Source organism: Camelus dromedarius, chromosome 16 (genome assembly GCF_036321535.1).
Source record: "Camelus dromedarius isolate mCamDro1 chromosome 16, mCamDro1.pat, whole genome shotgun sequence".
Taxonomy (NCBI): Eukaryota; Metazoa; Chordata; class Mammalia; order Artiodactyla; family Camelidae; genus Camelus; species Camelus dromedarius.
In genome coordinates, this window is record NC_087451.1 from 361,261 (window position 1) to 380,115 (window position 18,855).

The 18,855-nt window shown below is 36.7% G+C and overlaps 1 protein-coding gene across 3 annotated transcripts in view; it reads right to left on the minus strand.

The window, feature by feature from the left end:
- CA10 (carbonic anhydrase 10) overlaps positions 1-18,855 on the minus strand; it is a 529,816-nt gene that overhangs the window by 300,208 nt on the left and 210,753 nt on the right. For all 3 annotated transcript variants that reach the window (XM_031468110.2, XM_064494943.1, XM_064494945.1), the window contains exon 4: positions 9,065-9,207. In XM_031468110.2, coding sequence (XP_031323970.1) covers positions 9,065-9,207 — 143 coding nt within the window. The remainder of the gene's footprint in view (positions 1-9,064; positions 9,208-18,855) is intronic.

Genomic DNA, 18,855 nt, shown 5'->3' on the forward strand with positions numbered 1-18,855 from the left:
TCACCATGATATGTCTAGTTATCATTGGTCACCATACAAAGATATTAAAATATAATTGACTATATTTTTCATGCTATTCATTTCATATCATGACTCATTTATTTTGTAAATGGAATTTTGTACCTTGAATCTCCCTCTCCTATTTCACTCATCCCCCAACCTGTTTGTTCTCTGGTAACCACCAGTTTGTTCTCTGTATCCATGTGTCTTGGTTTGGTCATTTGTTTTGTTTTTTAGATGCCACAGATAAGTGAAATCATATGGCATTTGTCTTCCTCTGACTTATTTCACTTTGCTTAATACCCTCTAGGTCCATCAGTGTTGCAAATGGCAAGACTTCATGCTTTTTATGGCTTTCCATTGTAGATATATATCACATATTCTTTATCCATTCATCAATAAACAGATTGCTTCAATATCTTGGTTATTGTAAATAATGCTGCAATGAACATAGAGGTGCATATATCTTTTCAGATTAGTGTTTTGGTTTTCTTTAGAAAAATACCCAGAAGTGGAATTGTGGTTTTTGATTTGCATTTGCCTGATGATTAGTGATGTCGACCATCCTTTTATGTGTCTCTTGGCCATTTGTATGTCTTCTTGGGAAGAATGTCTATTCAGGTCCTTTGCCCATTTTGTAAAAATTGGATTGTCAGATTTTTTGATGGTGAATTCTGTAAGTTCTTTGTATGTTGTGGATATTAACCCTTATCAGATATAGCATATGCAACTATCTTCTCCCATTCAGTGCACAGACTTTTTGTTTTGTTGATGTTTTTCTTCACTATGCAAAAGCTTTTTAATTTGCTGTAGTCCCACTTGTTTATTTTTGTGTTTGTTTCCCTTCCCTGAGGAGACATACCCAAAAAGATACATTGATGAGGCCAGTGTCAAAGAGTATACTGCTTATGTTTTCTTCTAGGTGTTTTATAGTTTCTGTTATTACATTTAAGTATTTGATCCAATTTGAGTTTATTTTTGTATTTGGTGTGAGAAAGCAGTCTACCTGGATTCTTTTGTATGGAGCTATCCAAATTTCCTAACATCATTTATTGAAGAAGATATTTTTACTCCATTGTATATTCTTGCCTACTTTTGTCATAGATTACTTTACTATAGGTGCATGGATTTATTTTTGGGCTCTCTATTCTATTCCATTGATTTATGTGTCTGTTTTTGTGCCAGAAATACACTGCTTTGATTACTGTAACTTTGTATGATAGGTAGAAATTAAGGAGTGTGATACCTCCTGCTTTGTTCTTCTTTCTCAAGATTGTTTTGGCTATTTGAGGTCTTCTGTGTTTCCATACAAATTTTAGAATTATTTGTTCTGGTTCTGTGAAAAAAATGACATTGGTATTTTGGTAGGGATTGCACTGAATCTGTAGATTGCTTAGGTAGTATGGTCATTATAACAATATTAATTCTTCTCCCACTCCATAAACATGGTATATCTTTCCATTTGTTTGTGTCATCTTCAGTGGATTAAGTCAATGTCTTACAGTATTCCATGTACAGGTCATACACTCTCTTGGTTAATTTATTCTTAGGTATTTTATTTTTTGAGGCAATTTTAAATGAGATTTAAAAAAATTTCTCTTTATGGTAGTTTCTTGTTAGTGTAGACAAATGCAACAGATTTCTGTACATTGATGGTGTATCCTGGAACTCTACTAAATTCACTTATTAGTTCTCATATTTTTTGTTGGTGTCTTTAGGATTGTCTCTATATAGTATCACTTCGTCAGCAAATAGTGACAGTTTTACTTCTTCCCTTCCAATTTGTATGCTTTTTATTTCTTTTTCTTGTTTAATTGCTGTGGCTAGAATTTCCAATATTGTATTGAATAAAAGTGGTGAGAAAAGGCATTCTTGTCTTGTTCCTGACCTTAAAGGAAATGCTTTCAGCTTTTCACCACTGAGTGTGATGTTAACTGTGGGCTTGTCATATATGGCCCTTATTATGTTGAGGTATATTCCCTCTACACTTTGCTGAGAGGGTTTTTTTTTAATCGTAGATGGATGTTGAATTTTGTCAAAAGCTTTTCCTGCACCCATTGAGTTAGTCATTTGATTTTTTATTCTTCACTTTGTTAATGTGGTGTATCACATTAATCAATTTGCAGATATTGGACCATCCTTGCATCCTTGCATCCTTGCATCCTTGGGGCAGAACTCACTTGATCATGTTGTGTGACCTTTTTTAATAATTGTTGAATTTGATTTGCTAATATTTTGTTGAGGATTTTTGCATCTTATCTTATCAGTGACATTGGATTGTAATAATCTATTTTGTGGTTTCTGGTTTTGGTATCAGGGTGATGGTGTCCTCATAGAGTGAGTTCAAAAGACTTCCTGTCTCTTCAATTTTTGAAATAGTTGGAGAAGATAATTGTTAACTATTCTTTAAATGTTTGGTAGAATTGTTAACTGTTCTTTAAATGTTTGGTAGAATGGCTTGTGAAGCCATCTAGTTCTGGACTTTTGCTTGTTAGGAGTTTTTCATTACTGATTCAATTTCATTACTGATAATTGGTCCGTTCATATGTTCTGTTTCTTCCTAATTCCATCTTGGGAGACTGCAAGTTTCTAGGAATTTATCCACGACTTCTACATTGTCGATTTTTTTGTCATATAATTGTCCACAATGCTCTCTCATGAGTCTTTGTATTTCTGTGGTATTAGTTATAACTTCTTCTCTTACATTTCTGATTTTATTGGTTTGGCTCCTCTATTTTCTTGGAGTCTTGCTAAAGTTTATCAGTTTTGTTTATCTTTTCTAAGAACTAGTTCTCAATTTTGTTGACCTTTTCTATTATTTTTTAAAGTGTCCTTTTTGTTTATTTCTGCTCTGGTCTTTATTATTTCTTTCCAAGTAACCTTGGATTTTGTTTGTTCTTTTTGTAATTCCTTTAAGTGTAAGGATAGATTGTGTATTTGAGATTTTTCTTGTTTCCTGAGGGAGGCCTGTATCACTATAAATTTCCCTCTTAGAACTGCTTTTGTTGTGTCTCATAGATTTTAGACCACGTGTTTCCATTTTCATGTGTCTTTAGGTACTTTTTAAATTTATTCTTTGATTTCTCATTGGTTGTTTAGTACTGTATTGTTTAGACTCCTCATGTTTGTGTTTTTTGCAGTTTTTCCTTGTAGTTGATTTGTAGTCTCAAACCCTTGTGATCAGAAATGATACTTGATATAATTTAAAACTTCTTAAATTTATTGAGATTTGTTTTGTGGCCTTGTATGTGATCTATCATGGATAATGTTCCATATACATCTGAAGAGAATGTGTATTATGCTGCTTTTAGATGAAATGTTTTGTATATATCTGTTTGTACTGTCTTATGTAATGTGTTGTTTAAGGCTAGTGTTTCCTTACTGATTTCCTATCTGGATGATCTATCATGATGTCAGTGGGGTTGTTAAAGTTCCTTATTGTTGTTGAGTTACTGTCAGTTTTTCTATTTATCTTTGTTTCATCTTCATTGATTTTTCGCTTGATCATCACATAATATCTTTCTTTGCCTCTTGTTACAGTCTTTGTTTTAAACTCTACTTTGTCTGTTGCCATTCCTGTTTTCTTTTCATTTCCTTTTGCATAGAATAACTTTCCCATCCCTCATTTTCAGTCAGTGTATGTTTTTAAATCTGAAGTAGGTCTCTTGTAGGCACCATATATATGGGTCTTGTTTTTTATTTGTTTACTCACTCTGTCTTTGGATTGGGACATTTAGTCCATTTACATTTAAAGTAATTATTGATAAGTGTGTGCTTATCACCATTAGTTGTTTTGGCATTGTCTTGTGTAGTCCTTTTTTTGTTCCTTTCTTCTTTTGCTCTCTTTCCTTGTGATTTGATGACTATCTTTAGTGCTACTTTTGGATTCCTTTCTCTTTTGTGTGTGTCTGTTATTGATTTTTGGTTTGTGATTACCATAAGGTTTATATATAGCAATATATGATTATTTAAAATTGATAGTCTCCTAAGCTCAAATTTATTGTAACAATTCTGTATTTTTCACCTCCCCCACAATGTTTAATATTTTACATCTTTCTCTTTTGTGTATTCCTTAACTATTTATTGTGGGTATAATTTTACTACATTTGTTTTTTAACCTTTCTACTAGCTTTATAAGTGGTTGATTTATTACTTTTACTGCATATTTGCCTTTTCCAATGAGATTTTTCCTTGTACATTTTTCATATTTCTAGTTGTGACCTTTTCTTTTTGCTTAGATAAGTCCCTTTAAAATTTCGTATAAAGCCATTTAGTGGTGCTGAACTCTCTTAGTTTTTCTTGTCTCTAAAACTCATTATCTCCTTCAAATTTGAATTATAGCTTTGTTAGGTAGAGTATTCTTGGTTGTAGATTTTCTCCTTTAATACTTTGAATATATTGTGCCATTCCCTTCTAGCCTGTAAGGTTTCTGCTGAAAAACCACTGATACACTTATGGGGTGCTCCTTGTACATAACTAGTTGCTTTTCTCTTACTGCTTTTAATATTCTGTATTTATCTTTAATTTTTGCTATTTTAATTGCAATGTCTTGGTGTGGCCCTTTTTGTCTTCATTTTCTTTGAGACTCTCTGTGCTTCTTGACCTGGATATCTGTGTCCTTTTGCAGGTTATGGAAGTTTTCAGCTACTATGTTTTCAAATAAGTTCTGTGTCCCTTTCTTCCTCTTTTCTCCTCTAAGACCTCTGTAATATGAATATTATTGTGCTTGATGTTGTCTCAGAGATCTATTAAACTATTTTCATTTTATAAAATTCTTTATTTTCCCTCTTTTCTTTTCAGCTAGAGTGATTCCCACTGCTCTCTTCCAGTTTGCTGATCTGTTCCTCTGTATCATTTAATCTATTGTGATTCCTTCCACTGTGATTTTTATCTTTTTTATTGAAGTATAGTATATTTTAAAATTTCAATTATTGTACTCTTCAGCTTGGTTTGGTTCATTTTTATATCTCCTAACTCTGTTACACTTTTCAGTAGTGTGTTCCTCCATTCTTCTCCTGAATTCATTAAGCATCTTGATTATTACCTTGAAAACTTTATTGGGTAGATTGCTTATCTCCATTTTGTTTAATTTTTTTCCTACAGTTTTGTCTTATTCCTTTCTTGTACATATTTCTCTGTCTCCCCATTTTGACTACTCTCTGTGTTTATTTCTCTTTATATAGAAAATTTCATAATATTCCCTGATTTTGGAGAAGTGGCCTTATGTAGGAAATGTCCTACGGGGCCCAGCAGCACTTTCTCCGTTGGTAACTAGAGCTATATGCCCCATCTGTGGGCTGCGTGGGCCCTTCTCTTGTGGCAGGGTCAACTACTGTGGGTATGCTGGTAGGTGGGGCTGGGTTCTGCCCGCTAGGCCACCAGGCCCTGCTTCATATGATGACTGCTGGCTCACTGGTGGGTTGGCCTGGGTCCCAGCACAGCTGGCTTCATCGGCCTGGGAGGGTCATTGGGATGATGCTGTCCTGCTGGTGGTCTAGACCTGCTCCTGGGGCAGCTGATTTTGGAGTCTGGGGTGCTCTTAGAGTGGTGCTAGCCCACTGGTTGAAGTCTAAGACCCTGGAACTGATACAATAGAATGAAAACTCTAAAATGGTGCTTGCAAGTGCCAGTGTCCTTATGGTAGAGTAAGATCCCTCAAACAGCTGCCGCCAGTATCTGTGTCTCCAAGGTGAGCCCCAGTTCCCTTCTGCCTCTCTGGGAAGCTCTTCAAAATCAGCAAGTGATTCAGGCTCTTTTCAAATTACCACTTCTTCCCTGGATCTTTAGTGTGTGAGATTTGGTATGCATCCATTAAGAGCAGAGTCTCTATTTCCTACAGCACTCCAACTCTCCCATACGCAAGCCCTGCTGACCTTCAAAGCCAGGCATCCTGAGGGCTAATCTTCCTGGTGCAGGACCCTTTAGCTGGGCAGGACCAATAATATGGGGCTTTTCCCCTTTGCTTCCTGGGGAAAACTTCTGCATTTGTGATTGCCTACACAGGGGTGTCTTTCTTAACTATATATCATGTCTCCACCCTTCCTACCCAACACATTGTAGTTCCTTCTTTAGTTGTGGACAGTCTTTCAACTATTCTTGAGGTTATTTTTGTAGACAGTTGCTCTGTAAATAATTGTAATTTTGGTGTGCCCATGGCAAGATGTAAACTCAGGGTTTTCCTACTCCATCTTGGCCACACTTCTCCCAAAGTAGGATTCTTATATTCCTACACAACCCAACCATAAGTGAGCACTGCTTGAAAGTACAATTATTTTGGATTTTGTCCATGAGAATCCTATGTGTCAGATATGGACAACTGGGTAAAAAGTACTCTTCTTCAAGAAAAAACAAACACCGCTTAAAATTTACCATTGCAAATAAGCAACATAAAAGGTAAAAGAAACCATATTGTTCAAGTAAAATAAATATTTTTTTTATCCAAAACACGATGTGTTTTTATTTTCATCTATTACTATTCTTTGTATTCTTGTGTTCACATTGAATTTCAGTCCTGGTTCATGCTTTAAAAAGCCTCTAATTCATCATCCAAGCCCTATGCCAGGTCAAATATGTTCAAACAACACAGTAACACATTCAGGGACTGCAGCAGAGCTGCTTCAAGGGTTTGTAAATAAGGTACATTAAACATGAGCAAGAATAATGCTCATGGATAAAAATATGACATAAAATACATAATGACTGGGACGCATTTAAGATGTTGATACCCAGTTGATGTCAGATTTCAAAATATGGCAGCTTGCCCAAATTCTACAAAACCTCCCAGTCTTTCAGGGAGGTTTTTAAACCTTTTGAGTTGGAGACGCATTTCTTCAAGGAAAAACTAAATTCAGAGTCAGTGATTTGAATTCTTACTCTCAAAATAAGTGTCTAACTCATTAAACCCTACCCTCAAGAACATTGCAAACATGATTTATCTATTATCTACCAGGTTTAGGCATTTTATTACCAGTTAGTTTATCCTACTACCATCTAAATTTTATTTTCCACCTTTCATAAATGCAAAGGAAACCATCAGACAGTTTTCAGCTCTTCAAACAGCTGACAACACAAACAAGGCCAGATATAAATATTTACTTTGCCAAAAGTAAATGTTTCCAAAATTCAAAACTCCAGTGCATTTGAAAATTGATTTGGATCAGGTACACTTTATTTAATTGAAAGTATATATTTTAAATCACATAACAACAAAAAACACCAAAAAAGAATATAACTTCTGAGTGATTTTTAACTCCAGGCTATCATTCTCTTCTTTCCCAATAAATTTTAGAGAGAAGCTGCTCAAATTAGTTTTTTTTTTTAATTTTATTTCTTTCACATCAAGATTTTTTTCTATGATAGTCTGATGGAAAGTGAAACTTATATAACCGTTATTTGTGTTAGCTTACTTCCTTTTCCATCCAACTCCTTATGTATTATTTACTTTAAAATGTTTCAAATTCTTGCCATACTCTTACAAAAAAGATCCAGTTCCTTAACATGGCCTCAGGATCTGGTCTCTGCCTTCTTCTTCTATTCTTATCTCCCTACCACATCCTCTTTGGTTTCTATGCTTCAGCCTTGCTGGCCATCTTTCAGGCAATTTCTGGAATTCAGGTACCAGTCTTCCTTCTAGTTTGTGTTGTTTTTTTTCCCCCCACCATTTTTCCTTTTGCCTAGAATACAGTTATTCCCTCCATCACTGTCTCCAAGAAAGAAAGAATGGCTGAATACTCAAAACTGCAACTTGTGCTTCTTGAATACTGGTCAGTGAATCTATACATGCTCATTACTTGACTTAAATGATTCACCCTTTTGGAGGGAGGTATATGTAGACTGCAAGTCAAGTTCCCTTTAAGGTTTGTAAAAGTAAAAGTGCAAATGAAACATTAAGTAAGGTAGGTTAGTTTTCTATGGAATCAGAGCAACAAACTACATGAGCTATATAGGACCTTTCTACAAACATGCTTCCTAAGTCATATTTAAAACAGTACACAAACACAACTTAGCTAAATAGTCTCAACCATGTGCAAAGTCCTTTAAATCTTGCCTTGTGACCTGAGTCAAAGTCACTAGCAACACTTTGATGAGTCATTCTTTTTGTTTTTCTTTTTTTGGTGAAAACTATGTGATAAGAGAAAAATATTCTAATATATCAGAAGGCAAAAAGATTACTTACAAACTCGTGGTGATTCAGGTGAACAAATTGCATAAGCAGAGTAGAGAGCAGAGCCCAAGGAGCTCAAACCCTGGAGAATCAGTTGCCCACAGCAGCAAAAGTTATCCATAATTTTAACCCCAATTTCTTGCACACAGATGATTTTCCATTCCTCCTTGGTTCACAAAAGCTATATCACCTTCAAACACAACTTTCTGTGTGTTTTTTTCCACCTTCAACAATCTACTCAACAGTAAAAAGTAGCCAAGCCAAGTATAGATAAACCACCAAGAGAAACTTTAGATTCCGCTGATGAGAAGACCCCATGGACATTATGCTCTTCCACAAATTAACAAGGAGCTCATCATAGGGTAAGGAGTGGGAGGCAGGGATGCTGGTGTGAGAACCTTAAAGCACAGTTCAGCATCTCTGTGCAGCTAGGATTCTTAGCTAGCAAACCATAGGAAGATTAATTATTGATTTTCTTATAAATCATTTGTGATTTTTATTTGTTTTTCCTTCCAGGATGATAAATGTTTGATTTTACTTTTGTTAATTTTTTTTTTTTTTTACTTTGTTGGAATTAAAAAAACCCAAAAAACAGTAAAGGGGTTTCTGAGAGGAAGAATTTTCCCAGCATGATATACAGGGGAGGAAACACTGTTTCCTGACCTTTCTTGGCTACCAAGGGGCAGGACATCAGGCAACTGCCAGGGAGGGTTTGACCAGGTAGGCAGAAAAAGCACGATTTAGACATAATTATACTTGTTGGAAGTAGGCCTGAAGACTGCGATACTACTCTTGGGTGGAAAGAAACTCATCGCAGACATGAAGGACTGGACGACTGGCTTCCAGAATCAGCATCTCTCCCTTCCTCAACTTCACAATGGAAGTAACATGGCTGCTTACCTTCCTGCCCCCAGTGTTGATGCGAAGGGGCGTCAGAAAGGGGTCGAAGATCATGTGACTGGTCTCAATGTTCACTGGAGACTGCCGTTTCCCCACAGAGCAAAGATTCCAAGCTGAGTTCACCAATCCCCAGAAAGAAGGAACTAGAAACAAAAAGAAGTTATAGAATCAGGCTGGGTGGAAGGCTGGGGAAATGATATAAAAAGAGCTATGGACAAAAGTCATAAAATCAAAGACAGCCATCTAATGTTTCCCACCCCTAGAGATCCTTGGCTCTTGCTATGGCAGTTTCCTGGCCTGAATCTTGGTCAATTTCTCTAAGTCTTAACTTCATAATGTCTAAAGATGAATGCCTCAGCAGGAAGAATGGCAGAGTCCAGCCCCATCATCTTTTCACACTGAGGTGCACTAAATGTTTAGCAACCCCTGAGTTGATGCTCTGCTTTTCTGTTTGTCAGGAATGATATGGGAATCAACCTAGTTCTAGATACAAAGCATTATAAGCTTTTCAATGAAAGTAGCATTCGACATATACAAGGTATTATTCTATGGGTTGCCAAGACCGAGCAGAGGGAGTGAATTATTTTATGATCCCCAGTCAAATGCCAGACGGGAGCTTGGAAACTTGACTTAACGTACCAGCAGCTGAAGGATGTGTTCACTGATAAGCAGAAAAAGATGACATTGAGTGCTAAGTATAAATATCCAAAGGGAAAATGTCTACTTGTCTTCAGTGTCACATTAAAGAATCTACTAAAATAAATTTCTAAAGTAATTTCTAATCCTATTTTCTTCCTTTTAAGTAGGTTAGCAAAGCAGTGGGGAGCCAATCTACTAATTTTATGTCAATAAAGGTAAGAGACTATGTCTTCAACCTTTTCTTGTCCCTTCAGTATCATTATTAAGGCTTTGGATCCATGTGTCCTCTATATGCCTATGAGATTATATGGTTATCATTCACTTATCCATCCACAGCATCCATCAACAGTACAGTGAGCCCCTATTGTATGTCCAGCACTAAGTTAGGTTTGAATTTCAAGGAAGGAATATAATTACCACACTGAGGGTGGGGTGCAGGATGAGGTTAAATCAAGTGTACTATGAAACTCTAGATGAGGGGCACCAAACTCTGCAGCAATGGAGATGGAACCAAGGAGTAATTCCTAGAGAATATGAGCTTAACAGTAAAGTCACAATACTTTCAAATGTACCTGTCCTCTCAAAAACTCAAACTTAATATGCCCTATAATTTACAGTAGCCATCATTCCTTCCTGTGTCATGGACAGAGAAAACTGAGGCCAGAGAGGAGTATGGCAAATACTTGCCAAGGATACTGTGAAAGAGAGACGAATTGGGCTAGATGGTATGTCTAGTCTCATCTAAACCCAAAATTCTGTAACCCTTTTAATTGTTACAGGCAATTATTGAGCCAAAATGGGAGAGCTAAAACTAAGTTCCTTATATTCTTAAAAAAATATTTCAATACCAAAATAAGGAGAGCTTCATTATGAAACATGGCAAATATCTAATTTGGTTTAACCTATGGCAATAAGCCTCAGGTGGTTCCACTCTCTTTAATTTAAAAAGTTTGAATTGGCTGCCCAGCTGTAACTGATTTTCAAAATGGCAGCAATGGCCAGAGTTGTAACATGGAGAAAGAGAAGGAGGGGAAAGAAGAGTGGAGAGAAAAATATGTACATGTGCTTCCCTGGCACTTCCATTTCCCAACATTAGTTAAGCTATTTTATCACTGCAAGTCAGTTTTTCTTTAGAAGGTACCATGACCTAGCAGTAATTATAATATTTAAGAAAGCTCATTAAAATGTATTTAAAAAAATACAAACGTCTATCATCTCTAAAATAACTGACAATTTTATACTATTCCTCAATCATTTCAAGTTTATTATAAAAATAACACCTCCATTAGTGCATGTTCCGACCTCTCTTTTTGTCAGTGTGACACATAAACATGGCAGATGACGATGCCGGGGATACAGTCATGGCACTGCCACAAATCAGCTGTGTGACCTTAGATAAGCCATTTATTTCTTGGGCCTTGGTTTGTCTCTATGCTGAATAATGGCCCCTTCCAGAGATGTCCACATCCTAACCCCAGAACCTGTGAATATGTTACCTTACATTGTAAAAGGTACTGGGCAGAAATTGTTAAGGATCTTGAGATGAGTAGATTATCCTGGATTATCTGGGCCCAATGTAATTACAAGGTCTTTTTAAAGAAAGAGGTGTAGGAGGGTCAGAGATACAGAGAAAATATTTAAGGTTGGAAAGAGAGGTCAGAGAGGACAGAAGATCCTGGCTTTGAAGATGGAGGATGAGGACACAAGCCAACGAATGCAGGTGGCCTCTACAAACTGGAATAAGCAAAGCAACAGATTTTTCCCCTAGAGCCTCCAAAAGGAACACCAGGCTCTGACACTGATTTTAACCCCATGAGACTCATTCCAGACCTACCGCCTCCCAAACTCTAAGATAATACATTTGTGCTGTTTTAAGTCACTAAGTTGAGAGTATTTGTTAGAATCATAATAGGAAATGAATACAGTCCCCTTTTGTCTTTAACAGCCTGTGAGACAATAACCTCTTTGACAATCAGGCCATCCATGATGTCCTGGGAGGCCTTCCCTGGCAGGCAGATGCATGATAAATGTAGTAACAGCTGGTGCATATTACATTTCATCTACTCCAATAAAAATTATTAACAAAATAATTCCAACCCTACAAATAGTTTGCAAGACTGCTATTACAAGGCAACATGGGTAGGCAGATGCTGCTGTGCATTGATAATAAACTTCACACTCCAAAAGGACCTCCACAAAAACATGAACGGCAAAAACTTTATGTGAACATCTGCCTTTGCTTTCATTGGGCATAGCATTCTTTATGACAGTTTCAGGGCTTTTATATGCCCACTTCACTATCGAGGCCTGGGTGTCTGGTTCTAACCACCTGCTTAGCCAGTTGAAGAATAACAAAGAAACACTCTCTCTTGCTCAGCTGTGTCCCTCATTAGCTCCACTCTGGAAGGGGTATCAAAGTTGATTCACCATTAGATTACTCATTTTAAATCAGCCACAAATTAATAGTCTTTCAGAAACAAAGGCCACTTTAGAGATCATCTAATCATTAATTCATATAGAATGCATGAAACTAAGGCCTAAAAGGCAGAAAAAAGTACTCAAGTCCTCACAGCCAGGGAGATGTAGGAAAGGAAAGGGTAAGACCCAATACCCAGGTCTCAAGATTCCAAGTACTACTACACCCCCACTGCTCTAATTCCCTTCCTCCCCAGCAGGCTCCATACATGAGCAGATTTTTGGATCTGGAGTTTCAGAGTTACATTGTTGTCATGGCCATTAAATGTCTTTTGCTACCATTTCTTTTTGGCAAATCAAGAGTAACATTATCTACAAATTAAAAAAAAAGAAAAAAAACCTCTATATTTTCTTGCTTCCCTTTCCCACTCTTAATGATTTAGATGTCTTCTTTTACAATTTTGTGTTTATTCTATTTGTAATGCATGGTAGTTACCACCTTTCCAGTTATGAGTTTCTCATTTCTGTAGCATCCTGCTTCTTTTCTATTTAGAGTAGAACTTTCAATAGTTCTTTTAGCATGGTTTTAGTGTTGCTAAACTCTTAGTTTTTGCTTGTCTGTGAAATTCTTTATCTCTCCTTCTATTTTAAAGGATAGCCTTGCTGGGTAAAGTATCCTAGGCTGCATCTTTTTTTTTTTTTCATTCAGGACTTTGATAAAATAAATTTCAAGTACAAAGTTTCAAATCAAACTTCTTTAAATGTCAATCATCCCAAATAAAGTTAGGATTAAAATAAAAAGCTGTTCAACTTTGGCTAGATAGAAAAAGGCTTCAATTTAGGCAAGAGAGAATGCGTTTGGGTCTCATCTGTAGGGTCCCACGGAGACCTAATGGGGGCGACTGCTCGTGAGGAGCTGGATTAGGCAAGTTTCAGTCCAGATGAAAGAAGTCAATGTTCTTAAATCCTTATTACATTTTGGGACAATAATTAAGGTGTCAAAGCTACTCCAGGGACCTCAGGTGCCAAATAGACAGGAATAAGTCTATAAATGTGATGTAATCTAGGTTCTAGGGAAATGCTATGGGAGGAAGGCTGTGAAAACAGAGGTGTGGGGTGCCCAAGTTTATTGGAGCATAGGAGTCAGCCAACAGACTTTACCTGAAGCGTAAGGCTGGACAAGCAAGCTAAGGCTTCAAGATTTAGAGTAAGAAATGCTCCCTCTGGATTTATGCAGAATTCTCAGTTATCCCCAAGATTCTAATACTTAGCTATGTTCCATATTTTTGATCCTTCAGGTTTATAAGCACCTCATGTCACCCCTGAGACAGAAGTGGCTTTGTAGAATGCTATGGCATTACTTCTGTTTCCAAATTTAGAGAATTATTGTTGAATTATTTTTCTCTTAATTTCTACAGTTGTCTAAATAAATCAAAATTTTAAACTTTCTGTCATTTTTTAAAGCATCAGTCATTATGGTTTATTAGCTAATGTGTCTCTTTCTAGCTTGACTGATATAGCTTATTGTTGAGAAAAATATAAATGTAAATAAAGTAAAATTGAATGAGAATTACTCTAATTAATGGACAATGGCTCTGAAATGTTTAAATGGCATCATCTCTAGAATCCTTTCCACACAATCTTTTAATTTACATATAAACTAGAACACACACTAGACTTGGATATTTTTGCAAATTGATTTTCATGGAGCCTAAACAATGGAACTTCACTGCTGCTTCACAGCTATGTGTTATTTTGCCAAAACATTTCCCCAAAGCAATGCTGTCATTGTTACCATAAACTACAAATCCCAAACGGTCTCTTGGCTCTGGGTCCAGTGAGCTATGAAAGATGCTCAGTGACTGTGGTTTCAGCTGCGTAAAACATGAGCCATGGAAAACTCAAAGCAAAACCTATCAGCTGCTTATTCAAATAAGTAGAGAGAAGAAATAGAGAGAAAGAGAAAGAGGCAGAAATAGTTCAAAATAGAGGAATCAAGTCTGATATTGAGTTAAAAAAATTTTTGATGACATTTTTTATCCTAGAGAAGATACCCCAAAGTCAGTCTGAGCTTTTAGGCATCCTACTTATTCATTTGTCCTGAATTGTCATTTGTCGTCTCAGCAGAATTTGCAAAGTCCATGCTGTTGTGGGCAGGGAGTTTGGCACTTGGAATTAACTTATGCAATATGTGAATTGCTCAATCCTATGGGAACAAGACAAACTCAATTAAAAAGTGTTCATTTTATGTGATGATGTGTCAGGCATTAGAATTCAAGCAGCAGACATTTACTGAGGACCTACTCTAGGTGCCAGACACTGTCATCAGTTCTGGGTAAGCAGTAATGTGACTCCTGCTCTCATGGATCTTGAAGTCTAGTGGGGAAAATGGGAGATATTGTTCATCTCCAAGTTTATATATGCATATCTATGTAATTAGAACTTTTTGCAAGTATGCTGTAGAAACAGTTAAACAGTAATGAATTATAAAATACAGTGTAGATGGGGGAGATAACCTAGGTAGGGATAATTTGTCAGGGATAATTTCTCTGGATGTGACATCCAGCACACCCTGGAAGGACTGGGAGGAGTCTCTCTTGAAGAGCAGCAGGGAAGAGGGTGTCCAACACAGAGAAGAGGAACAGGTCTTGGCAGAGAAGAGGCTGATGTGTTCAAGGAATGGAGAGGAAGCCGGTTAACTTGAACTTGATGAGGCAGATGAAAAGAAAAGTGAGATGAGATGAGGTTGGCCAGGTTGATCAGGGACAGATATCTCAGGGCTTTGCAGACCACAATAAGGCATTTGAATTTTACTCTAATATACTGGAAAGTCACTGAAGGTTTTGGGCAAGGGAGAACCATGGTCTGATTTATGAATTAAAAGCATGTAGTCTGTCTTGGTTGGAATACAGCCAAGAGTGAGCTTGATTACCCGTGGAGTAGTTTGAGTGGGAAAATAATTGGTTTCCAAGCAACAGGTGGGTTTTTATGTGAATTTAATCCTATTGCTTTGGGTTTGTTTAAATTCTATCTTGAAGGCACAGCTAATTGAATGTTTTAAAAACTTCTCGTCAACATATGTGCCAATAAAATAGCATTTTCCTATGATCCAACTAGTGCGAGACAAGTAATCATTTGAAGCAAGGAATATTTTCATAAAGAGACTAAGCTAAGGCAATCTTTTCTTGCTTTCAAGCAATGAACTAAGTCCCCAACTTTCTGGCCAAAGGAAAGCAAATGAAAGCTGGGAAAATGAATATTGGCATAAAACATATTCTCAGGGAAGTCAATCCTACAAATAAAGGCTTCCACTTCAATACAGCAATCTCTACTTTAGGGTTGTAAAGCATATGAATACATTTTAAATAAGAACTCATATCTTTTCCTTGCTCTTTTCCTCACCAAAGCTGATTTACTGTCCCTTTCCCTGTTCTCAACTGCAATAAATCTCCAGTTTGAGCCATTATTAATGAGCATGTTTAAAATACCCACTGCTGCAGGCTTTTGGCCCCTTTCTGATTTCAAATTTATTTCATAAGGGGAATTGGCTTTGAATAACTCCTTTGATGCTGGAGTCTTCTTCCGTTGCTGGGAATCTGATATATGTATATTAAAGGGAGGGCCTCTAACTAGGTTTCTCATTCTCTCACTTGAGGACCTCTAAAAAGTTGCAAATATCCCTTTTAATACATAATCATTAATTTGTACATTTGTCTAAAAAATTAATGGAACATCCCCAATGAGCTAGATTTAGAAAATGCCCCCATTCTAACGGACACCTCAAACGGTGGGAAGACAGGCAAGCTAACAAATCATGTTATAATAAAACACTGTAAGTGTTAGAATTAAGGTGTGCGAATTCTAAAGCCTAAATGCAGACAGGGGAGTAAATGAGCCTGATTCTTTCCTCAAGTGCTAGGGTCAGCCTCACTAAACGAGAAGAACTTTGAGTTCAGCCTGAAAGTATGAATAGAAGCTGCAAGCCATAGAAGTCTTATAACTAGTTAAAAGACTAAAGTCTTCCAAGAAATTGAGAAAAATTATTGCTGGAATTCAATGACTATTATGCAAGAAGATTTTTAAGCCATTGGATCTTCTGACTTCCCCAACTTGGAGAGTTATTATTGGATAGGAGAAAGACTGTGACCACATCCTTACCATGCAACCTCAAGCAGTGGGTTAGCCCTTCTACAGCTGTAGCTTGCTGTACTTGCTCCATCTGTAAAATGAAGATGACACTCCACAGAGTTGCTGAGAAGCTTAAGTGAGAACAGGTTTATAAGAGGCCTAACATAATGTCATTTCTATAACAAGTATTCAATGAACATTGAAGAAGGAGTCCAGTGAGGGGATGCTGGGGAATGGTGTGGCCACCAACACTGTGATTCCAGAGACAGAAAGTGTAAAGGTTCCAGGCAGGACAGGGAGGAGAGGCAGCTTTCAGATGCCCACACAACCCAACCCGAATTCAGAGCAAGGCACACTCTGGGACATAGTATTGGTTACTAAACTCATGCAAAATTTTAATGAGCCATGTGGAATTATTTTTTGGATCTATAACTTTCCATGTCTGGATGCATGGAAGGAGTGAGCACTGGGGTGGGGTCATCCGGGATGCTTTATCTCCAAAGAAAATCATTTTAATTTAGCTTTTGGAAGTTGTTAGATTGTTAGTGCAATAGCTTCATCCTCCTGTTTGGGCTTGTTTCTAATATGGTCACAGGCTTGCATTCCTGCAAACACATCAGTTGAGGGTGAAGCAAAGGGAAGGAAGGGAGTGTTTTCATTTGCTATCATTCACCATAATAAGCTCTGTGCTAGAAACTTGACATATCTTGCTTAATCCTTTCCACAGTCCTGTGAAATAATATTATCATTATTTTGCAGATGAGAAAAATAAGGCTTAAAAAGGTTTAGTGGCTTTCCAAGGTCACTTGGTCAGTAAATTGAGGGACTAGAATTTGAGATCAGTTCTTTTCTTTAAAATAAACCAGACAGACAAAAGATACAAAGTAATGCATATGTGGTAACATGTGAAACAATACACAGGCATATAAAGCAAGAGGTAGTCCTCACTCTCCTTCCTTTCAGTGACACCCAGGAGGTAATTGGTATGAACAGTTTATTAGACATCAGTCAACATCTTTCACTATTTTCATACAAACACACCCAAATACACTTGCACATAGAGAAGTTCTATTTATAAAAATTACTCTTTATTTCAAGTAACAATATGCCACAAATGTCCTCCATGTCAGTTCCTCATAAAGCTACTCATTCATGTGTAAGGCTACAGAACTTTGAATTCACCCTACTTTTTAAAACCATTTCCTAAATGAAAGCATTAAGGTTATTTCCATCTTATTTTACCATGAAAATAAATGTTTGCAATAAATGTCTTCAAATGTATACTTTTCATAATACTGCTTTCATTTCAGTAGGAAAGATTCCTAAAGGTAGTATTGTTTAGTCAAGGTATGCACATTTTTTTATTTTAATAGATGCTGCCAGGTGACTTTAAAAGCTGCTGGCAGTATCTATGAATATTTATGCTCCTACCAGCTATGTGTGGTATGTCCATTTCCCCATAACCTCCATAGCACCGAATGCTATTTATTTGTTTGTTTGTTTACTATGGTGATCCAACAGGAAAGACGGGATTTCACTGATTTAATTTACATTTCTTACTACTGCCAAGGTTGAGTATCTTCTCATATGCTCATTAGCTGTTTGCATTTTTATTCTGAACATCTTCATGAAGTTTTCTCTGGGTTACTTGTGTTTATCATGTAAGTTTTAGCTATCATTTGAATTCTACAAATATTAGCCCTCTGTCACATGCTATAACATTTTCTCCTCGTCTAGTATCTAGCTTTTAACTTCATTTTTGGTATTTGGTTATCTAGGGATTTTCAAATTATATGGGGGTTGGATTTATTGATCTTTTTGTGAATAAGTTTTTTGAGTTTTCTCTATTATTTGATATTACATATCTAACTACAGGTTTATAAATACTTTCCAAAATGTTAAAAATATTTTCATTGTTACAGTTTTTTACAGTTTCACTTTCAAAATCTGTCAGAGATTAATTGGTATATATATAAGGGTCTAAGATTTTCTCCAGATAGAAAGTGAATAATGCTATTATTATTTACTACATAAACCATTTTCCCCACCAAGGTGAATGTTACTTTTATCACGTATTTCCATATACATTAGATTTGCTTCCAGGCTTTCTAGGTTACTTGGCCTATATTTATATCCCTGTGTCAGTGCCATATTGTTTTGAGTATAGTAGCATTTAAGTTAATTTATAAGAGCAGGCTTCCTGATCAAAAAGCCTGCTCTCTTCCTCTGCTACTGCTATGGGACTATAAATGCTCCAAGGAAAACTGCTAGTTTTAGTGACTCTAGGAACTTAAGACAGATGTAGTATTCTTGGGACACCAGATCATTAGAGGTTATCTGGCCCATCTTCACATCTTCAGGTAGTGATGTACTTGAGTCATACTTGATACAGAGGGTGGTGCTTTCCCCTTTCCTCAAAAAGCACTGAAAGAGTGAAGGGCGTGCTCAGAGAAGCTCCAAAGTTGACTTCTTGGAAGTCAGAGCAGAATGCTGGAAATATCATTGCATTTAGGGCCATTAGAACTAGGTCCTGAGCTGGCAGAAACAGGCTGGTTCTGCTAATAATAGTCACATTTATTGAGTGTTTACCATGTGCTGACCACTGTTCT